This window comes from Phascolarctos cinereus, unplaced genomic scaffold (assembly GCF_003287225.1).
Source record: "Phascolarctos cinereus isolate Bilbo 61053 unplaced genomic scaffold, phaCin_HiC Scaffold_726;HRSCAF=1367, whole genome shotgun sequence".
NCBI classification, from domain to species: domain Eukaryota; kingdom Metazoa; phylum Chordata; class Mammalia; order Diprotodontia; family Phascolarctidae; genus Phascolarctos; species Phascolarctos cinereus.
In genome coordinates this window covers 150,887,347-150,900,509 of record NW_027556098.1, presented here as the reverse complement: position 1 = coordinate 150,900,509, position 13,163 = coordinate 150,887,347, and the positions used below count along the sequence as shown (strand labels likewise).

Here is a 13,163-nt window from a genome sequence, read left to right as displayed (position 1 = left end):
ACAAAATACTTTATGTATGTTATGAAAGTTGAGCCTTACAACAACCCTGAGAGGTTTTTCAGATGAGAAAACTAAGGCCAAGAAAAGTTAAATGAAAACCACAGTCACTTGGTTAGCAAATGTCAGAAGATTCAAAGCTATATCTCTTTGATTCTAAATCTAGCACTCTGTCCACACTATAAACCAGCCTAGCTAACTATAGATAACTACTGCCTCTGAGTGGTTTTAACATTTAGAATGAAAAAGCAACAAAATATTAGAACTGGAGGGGATCATTTAAATTATTTTGTCCAACCCCTCATTTTATGGAGGGAGAAGCTAAGAACTAGAGAAGTTATGACACTGGAGGAAGGGGAACACACTAGGTGGTTTATAGAGCTCTCTGTCAGCTTGAAGACGCTCTCTTTGGAAAACTTGTTTACCTTTGCATATTAATTAGCACTTTGTATAATTAATGATTGAGAAGAGTAAAGTCAGAGCTAATTTGGGCCTGTCAAAGAAATTATGTACGGAAATCCACCAAAGTACATTCTATGGACTGTTTTTGCTATAATTTGAATCTTAAAAGAAAATAGCTTTTGAATGTTCAAGACTTTATGCAATATTTCAAGTCTCCTTCCAAAGGAGACTTTTTTTCCTTTTGAAGGAGGTTTTTTTTTTCTGCTTTATAACCAAGAAATTATATTTGGCAATAAAACTTCAGTATTCTAAATTTTTGAGATCATTTATCACATCAGTGACTATTGTTAGAGAATTATATTTAGACAAGTAAACACCAAAGGTTTAAGAAAGTTTCAATTTGAGGAAAAAATTGTGTACGATGAGAGTCAGCATGGTGGTAGCATAGTGATTAGAGCATAGACTTGGTCTTTGAAGTCTGGTTCATTTATTCACTATAAGGTATGTGACCTTGGGAAAGCTACATAAGGTTTCTTAGCTTCAATGTGAGACATTGAAAAAGAATAGTTGTACAAAGACAGATGCAAACCACTTTTAATATATATATTATATAAGTTACATAAAATATGCATCAAAGTGTTTTATATGATATATAATCACATAATATACACGGGATATATCATTTATTATAATATTTTATAATAAACTATCATTATATATAATAAAAGAAATATTGTGAACATTAATACAATCAAATATTAAGAGAATAGAAAGCCACTTGTATCTCAAAATCAGCATTTCATTAAACTCTGATTAGGTATCTTTCTGATACCTAAGGAAATATTGATGCAAATAGTGAAGAAAGTATTCTGAAGAAACAAAATCAAAACAAGTTAAATTTCTGGAGATATAGGATTTCTTTCTTTGGGGTGAGTCATTCTATGTAAGCTTCAATGTGAGATTATTGTTTTTCTTGGGGGGATGTAAATGAAGAAGAAAACTCAATAATGTAATTGAAGTGCATGTACTTTCAAAAATGTGACACTGTACATTAAACAGAGTGATTAAACAGGGGAAATCAGCATATATGTGATTAATCTTTAATTAACACCATTGAACCCAGAAATTGGCAACTAAAACTAAATGTAATGGGGCTGGCAGGATTTTTTGTCATATTTGTCAATAAAAAGAAACCCTACAGGCCTGAAAAGAAACTCAAGTGAATTCAAACTTCCACAGAAAGCAAAATACCCCTATGTACTACCTTCTCCTCAAAATTTATAAAACAACAAATATATGTATACATGTATATGTACATTCTCATAAACACACACACACACACACTATATATATATATACCTATTCACATACATAATATGATCATTTATTTAAACCTAGAAGGGCCTCAGATGTTATTTAGTCTGACCCTTTCATTTTAAAATGAGGAAACTGAGGCCAAGAGAGAAAGTAATCAGTGAAGTAGTGGAAATGAAAATTTATAAGAAAATATTGGCAGAGACATGAGCTTTTCATGTGGAAGAGTTTTTAGGGTTTTAGTGGACTGGAAGCTGAAGATGTGACATGGCTATAACAATTTAATAGGTGATTGTTATCTGAGGCTACAATAAAAAGGCATGATATTCACAATGATGTAAGTGATAATCCTGTAATTCTTGTCAGGTCAAATTTAAAGCATTGTGTTTGGTTACAGGAGTTACATTTTAGGAAGTACATGCAAAGGAAGGTGAGGGTACTATATGCCATTCATTATCAAGATAGTTTGAAAGAGCTGGGGAATTTTAGGGCAGGATGATGATGGGCAGAATATGTGTAGTAGGAGATTCAGGTTGCATAAAAGGAATAACTTTTTAATTATTGCATTTGTTGAAAAGTAGAATGGATTACCCTGAATGTAATGGCTACTTCATCACTGAAAGCTTTCTTCAGAAAAGTCCTGTCCAATTCAATATAATAATCCAATAGGTTGGAATAGATTATCTGTGAGGTCCCTAACAATTCTAAAATTTTAACATTAAATTTAAAAGACTAAATTATACCGAGCAGAAAATGTAAAGTACCTATAAGTGTGGTTTGTCTTAAGTACACTAAAACCCAGATTTCTATGAAGATAGCTTTACCCAAACACCTGCTTGGGTTAGAGCAAACTAGATATGTTGACAAAGAAATTATGCACTGAAAAAAGAGGAATGAAGCTATCTGGAAAAATATGATAACCAAAAATTTCCTAAGGAAAAGTTCTGTCTGTATATGATTTTATATGTCCATTGATGCCTTTCAGAGTAGACACACTACTCTTTAAAATAAAGACAGGACAGAAAATCCTTTAAAGCTCTACTAGACCTTAAATATTAAGAAATCATATTTTTAAAAGAAAATATAAGATCTAAACACCACCATTCTCTATATATCATGAAGGTAGTTAATTCTGCTATGTGTAGTCAAATATTTAAATCATGCTGGTCTGATTGCTATTTTAAAACTTTGAATGTGTAGTTCCTGTATTCTTACACACACACACACACACACACACACCCAATCAACTAACAAGCATTTATTAGTTGGCTACTATGTACTAGACACCATAGTAGCAGTGAGCACTGGGTGTGGAGACCAAAAATGAATAGTCCCTTCAAACACACACACACACACACACACACACACACACACACACACACATTTCATTTCAACTCTGAAGTTTAGTTCAGGGAAAAGAACTAGAAAAATATCTCTTCATCATTGTCCAACAGATTCAGTACCTCTTTATGGTGATTAACTACTAAAGACTACCTCAAGGCATGTCTCCAGTGCAGCCACTTGCACTCATTCTTTTCTCTCATTCCATTCTCCTCGTGATTATTCCGAAGCAGCATTCCCAGTAAAAGTGGTGACACCCAGTCCTATACTATTCCTTCTTTATTTTTCCTGTGTCCCTGAAGCTTCTGCATCTTTTCATAGTGGTCCTAGATGTGAGCCCTAGAGGGTAAAAAGTATCCCTACTTTCTGCTCCAACTGATTAAGTCAAGACTGCATTCAGACAAGCACTTCATATATGCTTCTAGAAGAGTAAGGAGGCTGGGGATCTGTAAAGTTGGTGAAACTGGATTTATAACAAGTTCTAGGATCCCACTGTGGATGATTAGTTAACAATGGTAAGGGGAAGGAAACAGTTCACTGTCATGGGAAGCCTGTGTGAATATCTTATTTTAGAAGGTGGAGGAAAAGGAAAAGGAAAAAGAAAAAGGAAAAAAAAACTGACCCTGGATTTTCTGCTCCACGTAGGCTGAGGTTCTTGACATTTTTAAAAAGATTACATTTTTGTTGTTGTTATTGTTATTGTTATTATTATACCAATTCTAAATTGAAATGGGAAACCCTACTTAGAGTAAGGGATTAATCATCAATCAATGAGCTCAGTAGAATGAGTTGGAGTTAGACGGAGTACAGTTTCCCCAGTTGAGGATTCCAAATATATCCGTGTCCGTGTTTTGGGAGAGCCCAGCCAGCTGTGGCAGGTGCAGATCACGGACCTTCCCGCGCTCGTGCCCCCTTACTCTCCCTACCCACCCCTAAGTGGGCGCTGAGCTCTTGAGCATGCTCAGTATGGTTGCTGGAGTCACTGAGGAGTTTCCACGCGTGCATTCCGCTTCTCCGGGTTTTAGGAGGAGCCTGTGTTGGGGCTTCAAAGGGGGTGTGTGTGTGTAGGGGGTAGGGGTAGCACCCAGGAGCCAGGGCAGATTTAGCTTTGCAAGTAGAGAGATTCTTAGCTGCCCAGGATTCTACTGCTGGCTGTTACTCCGAGATGCTCAAGCAGAGCGCTGGGCTTTTTCACCTGCCGCGCTAAGGCAGGGGTGGGGGGGATTGGGGAGAGCGGCTGCTGCTGAAGGCAGCTGGGGTGTGTGAGATGGGGGGAGAGCATACTGCAGTATAATGCGAGCCCATCTCCTCTGGAGGAGCAAGCTGCTGCCCGAGCCCCAGCGCCCTATTCAGGTGCTCTTCATCCGTCTCCCACGCCTCCAGTAACTTGACACTTCGTTTCTTCTCTTCTCTGGTGCTTCTTTTGGTATTGGGGTGGTGGTGGGGAGGGGGGAGAGTTTTGGGGGGAGGATTGCGGTAGCTGAAGGAGAGATTCCGAGAGGGAGCTTGCCTGGTGCCTCTCTTCTTCTCCCCCCCATCTCCACTCTCTCCCCTCCTCACCGGGTCCCCGCCGCCCCCCTCCGCCGCCGCTACCACTGCTGCTGCTACTGCTTTGCTCTTCGCCAATTCGGAGAGAGACGGAAGCCTGTGTCATGCAATTGGTGCCAAGTGAAGGTGCCCGAGTCTGAAGTGCCCGTGAGGAAGTGAAAGCCAAATCAAATCCCACAATGACAGCCATGAAGCAGGAGCAGCAGCCGTCCAATCCCGGGGCCAGAGGGAGCCAAGCGCAGCAGCAAGATCAGGTAAGAGTTTGCAGCAAGTAGCCCTCCTTGGGGATGCGAAGAAGGGCTTCAAGCGTCTTCCTCCCAGCTCCCCTCTTTCATCCACCGCCTTTACATTATCCCCTCCTCCTGTCTCATCCCCACCCCAGCCCCCACCGTTTTCACTCCTGCCCACTCCGTTTGTCTTCTCCCACTCCACCCCCTTTTTATCCTCCTCCTTTCTCTGCCCTTCCCCCACTCCCCAATTTGGCTGTTCTCCGATCCTCCCTGATGTACTCTGCAGGAAGTTGGAGCATTTGAGTGCGCTCTAGGGCCAGGGAAAGGATGCGAAAGGTGGAGAGACATGGGGAGGGCGGGAAAGAGGTAAAGAGCCACTACCTGAATATATGGGGGGTGGGGGAGGGAGGAAAGGTGAGGGAGCCCAGGAGAGCTGGCCGCAAGCGGGATGGGATAGTAGTGGCTTTTGGGTCCGCTGCTGCCGTGGCGGCGGCTGCTGCTTCTGCTAAAAGCTACCCAGCCGGAGTGAATGGCTCATCAGAGCAAAGAAAAGGAAGGATTTTCAATCCCCCATTCATGCTTGTTGGAAGGTAACTGTAGGGAGCTGTTGGCCCGGGTCGTTGCCTTGGCTTCAGTGAGAAACAGCTGCCAGAAGAAAAGTACACTTTACTAAGGCACATAGTCGAGTCATCTGGGAGGATGGCTTGGCTGTACCCTTTTCGAGAGGCGGGGATCTTAGTATAGGTGACGACCTTTAACCAGTTAGTTTTATGGTTTCTTGATTTGGAGTTGGTCAATGTCTGCAGCTATGTTGGCTTGTGGAAGTGGCAAGTGATGTGATTAGCTAGAGAAAGGTTTGTTGGTTTCCTGAATCCACATGTTTTCAGTTTCTGCAGTGTGTTGTTTGTATAGAGACAGTTGATGATGAGTCCTCTTGAGCAGAGATGGATATTATTTCTCTTGCTCTTTTTTAGCTTCCTAACATCCCTTCCCTCCCTCCCCCCGTCATTGATTTTTGGTTTCAGTGTTGTCCAGTGAAATAACCTAAGGGTGACTCTTGTTCTCATCTTTCTCAGACTAGGACGTTCTGGAGTTTGGGCTGTTGCTTTACTCTTAAGTTGAAAGAAAAGGCGGGAGGGTGGAGGTGTTTGGAGTTTGGGGTGGGGAGGTACAGTGAAGGAGAGACAATTATGATTAGCCCTTTCATAGATCTGTCATGTTTGCATCAATTAGGAACTCTAGGTAGACACCGTCAGCTATTAGGTCATTGGATAATTATGGCACCCTGGATAAGAGCCTCCCATGCTTCCTACCAGAGATGGTGCTCTACGCCCAGGATACACTGCAGAACGGGCTGTAACGCCTTCTTGGGCAGATACTTTCCCAGCTGATTTCTGGAAGTGGGTATAAAATACTATCAGCCAGAATCATAAGCAGTAGCTCAGCTATTCAGCTTTTCTGTGCCCTCAAGTTTAATGTGTAAGGGAGCTGTCCAAATGGAGATGTAGGGAAAGTGGTCCTATTAGCGTCCTAGTGTCTTTGCTTATTATGAGGACTCATCACCTTCCCCACATTGCCTTCAGGGTTTCTGTTTCACAGGTGGTGACTACTATCACTCACTAAAAGCTCACCTGGGTTTATACTACTGCATGATGCGGTTTATGCAGTAATTTGTTCTGTTTTGGAAAGATCATTGAAAGTGTTTTGCCCTTTTTAGGGTTAAACCTCTAAAAAGATGAAATAAATCCTTCCCCCACCCACCTTTGTTCTTAGAAGAGCAACTGGTTAGCAGCTATCTAAGAGATGATTTGTCAAAGAAAGGAGTATGGTTTGAAAATCCACTTTCAGGCTGACAGCACCTTAAATTTCATTAACAAGCTGCCATGCCTCTCAGTTGCTCCTGGGATGATAGTACCAACAAGAATGATTAGTCAGGTGAGATTCCCCACATGAAATTTCTGCTCACTAACCTTTGACACCAGCTGGTTACTTTGGGTGCTGCAAAATTTTCAATTATGTTGGAGGTGGAGAGAAAGCCAAGTGGAACATAACTACAAAATCTGAAGATAATATTAATAATCTGTCTGTTCCGTATATACTGGCAAATCTACAATCCATTGTAGGGACTGGAGTTACATTTAGAATTTGTTGCTAATATATATTGAGGCACAGATATATATTTCATACTGCTGTGTATTTTTGTAACCAATGCTTTTTTCAAAATATCATGAATAATAATTTCTAAAATCATTTCTGACAACAAAATGACTTAATTCTTATAATAAAATTAATACTATTTCCAAATGTCAGTGTTCAGTGTATGTGCCTGTGTGCGCGTGTATGTGTGCGTGCATGTGTGTGTGTGTGTGTGTGTGTGTATGTATGTGTGTATGTGTGTGAGAGAGACAGACAGAGACAGAGACAGAGAATGTTTGTGTATGTGTTAAAAATATTTTGGAATTTGGGAAGGGGCAGATAGACCTTAAAAATATACTCTACAGAATACCATTTAGTGTCACAGAGTTGGTTTCAGAAGCCCTTCCAAGTATTCACAGAAAGTAAATGTAATTACTGTTGTCTTCATCTTAAAATTAACAAATGGAATTTACATGAAACAATATGTGTCATTACTATGAATAATAAATGATTTCTGGAAGTTATAAGGATAGATACTGTTATAGTCACGCTAGGCCCAAGTCTGGAGTGTTCACTGTCAAAACTCAGAAAAATAGTAGTGAATACATAACTTTATAAGTACTTATTATGATTTATTTTAGTTTTTTCTATATAAACAATTTCACAAACTTAAAAACAATATAATTTTCTTTTAAAAGAACTGTCCTTTTAAATAATGTTTTATCACTGAGGAGCATGTTCCATCTGATCATTCACTAGGCATTGATTTTGAATAAATTAGATTTTCTTAAATGTTGCCAAAAAGGTTTTTTGCTTTCCAAGGTAAAGATATTTTTGAGTCCTAAAAATCACGGCGTCCTGATTCTAGCAAGGACCTCCTTTTACTTAAATCACAGTGAAGGGCAATGGTATTTTTCCTTCCTAGAGAAAATGTCTATGAACTTCGTTAAAAACCTTTGTTACCATTACCAGTGCTCTTTAGGGGTCTCAACCTCTCAATTTGCACTCATTTGTAAATGCCTGGTGGTAAGTAGGTGCTATAATCATGATCAGAGATGCTTCAGGGCAACTACTGTGACAAGAATGTAATATGAAATCTAATAACTCAAATTAGTTAAAATTCTGAGTCACTGTGAATTTTCATCAATTTAATAATCTTTCTTTACTAGCTCCATTGATTATGTAAATGTTTACATTTCTATAACACTCCATGTTTCCAAACTGCTTTACAACCAACTCTTTAAGGTAGATTAGTATAGCTTTTCCCACTTATCATAAATAGTTCCATTTTAAAGATAAGTAAACTGAGGTTTAGGATTAATTATTAACTTTGCTTTAATGATTACTAATTCAACATTAATCTTATAGTACTGCAGGACATATGCTAGTTTACAAAATTATTTAAAGGAGTTTCAAGTTAATAAGCCATCTATATGAAGATTGTTTTGTTCATAAATTACCTTTTAATACACAGATCATACCTACACATCTATTTGGCCATATTGAGCACTGTAAGAAATAAGTGATTCCTCAGGATATACATCCTGTCATTAAACTTATTTTGAAAGACTGAAAAATTTTCTAAGTTGATGGTGTCACTGTTTTTCCATATTTCCACCAAGTGGCAGTCTTATACTGAAAGCTATGCATAGAAATGTTTTCAAATGATGCAACTTATGATCATAACAATAATAACAATTAATGATAATTCCTGCTAATATTCTGTTATGATGCCTCCCCATGCTATAAAAGTGACCCTGGATACTCCTTTGCCATGCTAAAGAGTAGAAATTTGGGCAAGTCCTACCTAGTTTGATACGCTTCTAGGACAGGGCTGTTGACTGTATCTATCTTCTGAGGATTAACCTAGCAAATGTGTATTTGCTTATCAATAGAGGACTGGGCAACAATAGAAAATTAGAGGTACTCACATAAATAAAATCACAGATCTTTCAAAATATAATAATTTATGCTCACGTTTTGTGGTCAGAGAATATTTTACATATGAAGGAAATTAAGGCACAGAAAAGCTAAGTGACTTGTGGGAGAATTGAATAATGAACGCAAGTCTTCAAGGTTATTTCTAAAGACTGATTGTTTAGGGTTGTTGGTAGTGGCTGTTTTCTGGTGAGGTTATGGTGCTTGAGGCTCTAAATTTCGTATTTAATTATTATTGAAGAAGGAGAAAGAACTTGGGGCACATAAACTTCTTCCATTGATATGGATCAGAAAAATATTTGTAACTTTTCATCTTGTAGTTTTAGAAAGTTGCCTGAGGACCCAGAGAGGTTAAAGAGTTTTCCTGTAGTCATACAGCTAGGTCTCAGATCTAGATCTTTATGAATCTGAGTCTGGACTTTGCATACCACACTCATCAGGTTGTTCTTTTAGGTCAAAATAAAAAAAAATACTACAATTATTGTAGTAGGGCACCTAGGTGGTACAGTGGAGATAGTGCTGGGCTACAGCCAAGAAGATTCATATTCATGAGTTCAATCTGGCTTCAGGCACTTACTAGCTGTGTGACCCTAGGCAATTCCCTTAAACTTGTTTGCCTGGGTTCCTCATCTATAAAACGAACTGGAGAAGTAAATAGCAAGCCACTCCAGTATCTTTGCCAAGAAAACCACAAATAGGGTCACAAAGAGTTGGACAGGACTAAAAAATGACTGGACAACAACAACAAAACAATTAATGTTAACTTGAGAGTGTTATTTTTTGGAAACAAATGTTTGGATCATTAAGATAATAGGAATAGAGACTTCACCTGTGATTTTATTGGCATAGGAACTCTTGGTTAAGGAAGTTCCGTGTGTCAAAGCAGATAGGTGTCTCCTCTACAACTTATAGCCTTAGAGACTTTCACCCCTGAGGAGTTACATGGCTTGCCCAGGATTACAGAGTAAGCAAATGTGACATGTGGAACTTGAACCCAGGACTTCCTTGCTCTGGGTCCAACAATCTACCACCATATCATATTGCCTTATGTTAATACAATAACAAATAGAATATTTTTTCTCTGACAAACATCTTATTTTACTAGATGAGTACAGGCTAATTGGTACCTGGTAGTCAATAAACTGAAAATTACAGAAACTATCTCAATGATCTGCTTATAGTCTCTGGGAGAAATGGCCTATGAACTGGTGTCTTCATGGCCAAGGCAGCTAATGTACTTGAACTGCTCGGCTACCATTCATTTTCCATAAAATACTTAATGTATCTTACATTTTAATGTTAACATAAGATATTACCTATCTACATAGTAAGAGAGTATAGAATACAGGCTATTTTTAGGTCATCTGAGATCTAACAAACTCCATTAAAATTCTTAAAGTTCTGCTCCATGAAATCTTATAAAAATAATTTCCATTTCTTTTTTTTTGCAAATAGTACAAAAAATTGCACTTTGAGACTACTTTTAAACATCATACTAATATCCTAGAAAATAGCTTTTAGTAGTCACAATGCAGGAAGAAAAAAAACCTTCAAAAATTTTATAGTCATTTAACAGTCACTAGATATAACTAACTTGAAAAAAATGGACCTCCCTGTTTGAGAAAAGCTGCTTTTTTTCATGTTTGGGGAAAAAGAAAAACTCAATAATTTCTAATCAACATTATCATTTGGAGGCAGAGCCAAGATGGCAGAGTGAAAGCTGTGACTTACTTGAGATCTCCCCCAAAGCCCTCCAAATACCTGTAAAAAATGGCACTACACAAATTCTAGAGCAGCAAAACCCACAAAAAGACAGAGTGAAACAAATTTCCAGACCAAGAAAACCTGGGTAGTTGATTGGAAAGGTCTGTTGTGCCAAGATGGGAAGGAATGCAGTTTAGCATGGGAGGACAGGCCTCAATGAACCTGGAGCAGCCCTCAGAGGACTGAATCATAGCCAGCTGTGGCAGTTTCCAGAATTCTCAACCCACAAATGCCAAAGACAATTTAGAAGGTCAGTAGGAAAAGTCTGTGACTACAGTGAGAGAGAAGCTTGGTCCCAGCCCCAGTCCCTTTGCAACCCTGGGGTGGCAGCTGCTTCCTGAGTTCTCAGACCGCAGACCAAGCAGAGATTCAGTGGCTGATCAGAGGGGGATTATAGAGATCTCTTTGCTGGTACTGAGGCAGGATTCTCTTGTTTTGACCTTGCTTAGATCTGGGTTGTAGTTCTGGATGGCTGTCCTGGAGGGGCACTGGCATGGTGGAGCTTGTAGTGGGAGTAGAGAAGGAATCCTCCTCACAGTTCCACTGCAGAAAAGAGTGCTTGTGGTCACTTATAGATCACAGAACAGGCCAGGAAAGGAGTAAACACCTTGCCCTTGATCAAACCACCTTGGAAGAACTTAAAATTTACAGGTCCCTAGAAGAATCTCTGAAAAGAGCTGCCCAAACCCTCGAAGCTTGAATCAGTACATTCTCCATACTGGAAGCAGACCCCTACCTTAACAAAGAGTTTAAAACTCAATTAATTGGCTGGAAACATGAGCAAAGAACACAAAAAAGGTCAGACCATAGAATCTTTCTTTGGTGACAAAGATCAAAACATACAACCAGAAGAAGACAATAAAGTCAAAGCTCCTGCATCCAAAGCCCTCAAGAAAATTATAAATCAGTCACAGGCCATGGAAGAGCTCAAAAAGGGATTTTGAGAAACAAGTAAGAGAAGTAGATGGAAAACTGGGAAGAGAAATGAGAGTGATGCAAGAAAATCATGAAAAAGAAGTCAACAGCTTGTTAAAGGAGAACCAAAAAAATACTGAAGAAAATAACACCTTAAAAAATAGACTAACCCAAATGGCAAAAGAAGTCCAAAAAGCCAATGAAGAAAAGAATGCTTTAAAAAGCAGAATTGGCCAGATGGAAAAGGAAGTCTGAAAGCTCACTGAATAAAATATTTCCTTAAAAATTAGAATGGAGCAAATGGAAGCTAGTGACTTTATGAGAAATCAATAAATTGTAAAACCAGAACCAAAAGAATGAAAAAATAGAAGACAACATGAAATATCTCATTGGAAAAACAACTGACCTGGGAAATAGATCTAGGAGAGAGAGTTTAAAAATTATTGGTCTATCTGAAAGTCATGATCAAAAAAAAAAGAGCCTAGACATCATCTTTCAAGAAATTATCATGGAAAACCACCCTGATATTCTAGAACCAGAGGATAAAATAGAAATTAAAAGAATCCACCAATCACCTTTGGAAAGAGATCCCCAAAGGAAAGCTCCTAGGAATATTGTAGCCAAATTCCAGAGTTCCCAGGTCAAGGAGAAAATATTGCAAGCACCTAGAAAGAAACAATTCAAATATTGTGGAAACACCATCAGGATAACACAAGATTTAGCAGCTTCTACATTAAGGGACTGGAGGGCTTAGAATATAATATTCTGGAGGGCAAAGGAAATAGGATTACAGCCAATAATCACCTACTCACCAACACTGAGTATAATCCTTCAGGGGGAAAAATACACATTCAGTGAAACAGAGGACTTTCAAGCAATCTTGATGAAAAGACTAGAACTGAATAGAAAATTTGGCTTTCAAATGCAAGACGCAAAAGAAGCATGAAGAGATAAATAGGAAAGGGAAATCATAAGGGACTTATTAAGGTTGAACTGTTTACATTCCTACATGGAAAGATGATATTTGTAACTCATGAGACCTTGTCAGTATTAGGATAGATGGAAGGAGAAAAAAAATTACATGTATATATAGATATAGATAGATAGAGAGCACAGGGTGATTTGAAGATGCAGGGGTGATATCTGGAGAATAAAGGGGTGAGAGAGGATCCTATGGGGAGAAGGAGAAAGGGAGATGTAGAATGGGGTAAATTATCTCACATAAAACAGACAAGAAAAGACTTTTACAATGGAGGGGAAATAGGGGAAGGTGAGAGGGAATGAATGAATCTTATTCTCATTGGCTTTGGCTTAAGGAGGGGATATCATACACACTCAATTGTGTGTGGAAATCTATCTTACCCCACAGGAAAATAGGGGAGAAGGGGATAACAGAGTGGGAGAGATGCAAAAGTGGAGGGCACATGGTATTTAGAAGTAAACATTTCTGAGAAGAGACAGGGTCAAAAGAGAGAGTAGAATAAATGGGGAGTGGGATAGGATGAAGAGAAATATAGTTTTTGTCAACATGAACAATATGGAAGTGTTTTGCATGACTACACATGTATAACCTCTATC

At 38.8% G+C, this 13,163-nt stretch overlaps 1 protein-coding gene across 1 annotated transcript in view; it reads left to right on the top strand.

The window, feature by feature from the left end:
- Positions 1 to 4,332: 4,332 nt before the first annotated feature.
- The window catches only part of DPP10 (dipeptidyl peptidase like 10), a 956,967-nt gene continuing 948,136 nt past the window's right edge, over positions 4,333 to 13,163 (top strand). Inside the window, exon 1 of the mRNA XM_078146817.1 lies at positions 4,333 to 4,856. Within this exon, the coding sequence (XP_078002943.1) occupies positions 4,782 to 4,856 (75 nt within the window). The 5' untranslated portion in view covers positions 4,333 to 4,781. The remainder of the gene's footprint in view (positions 4,857 to 13,163) is intronic.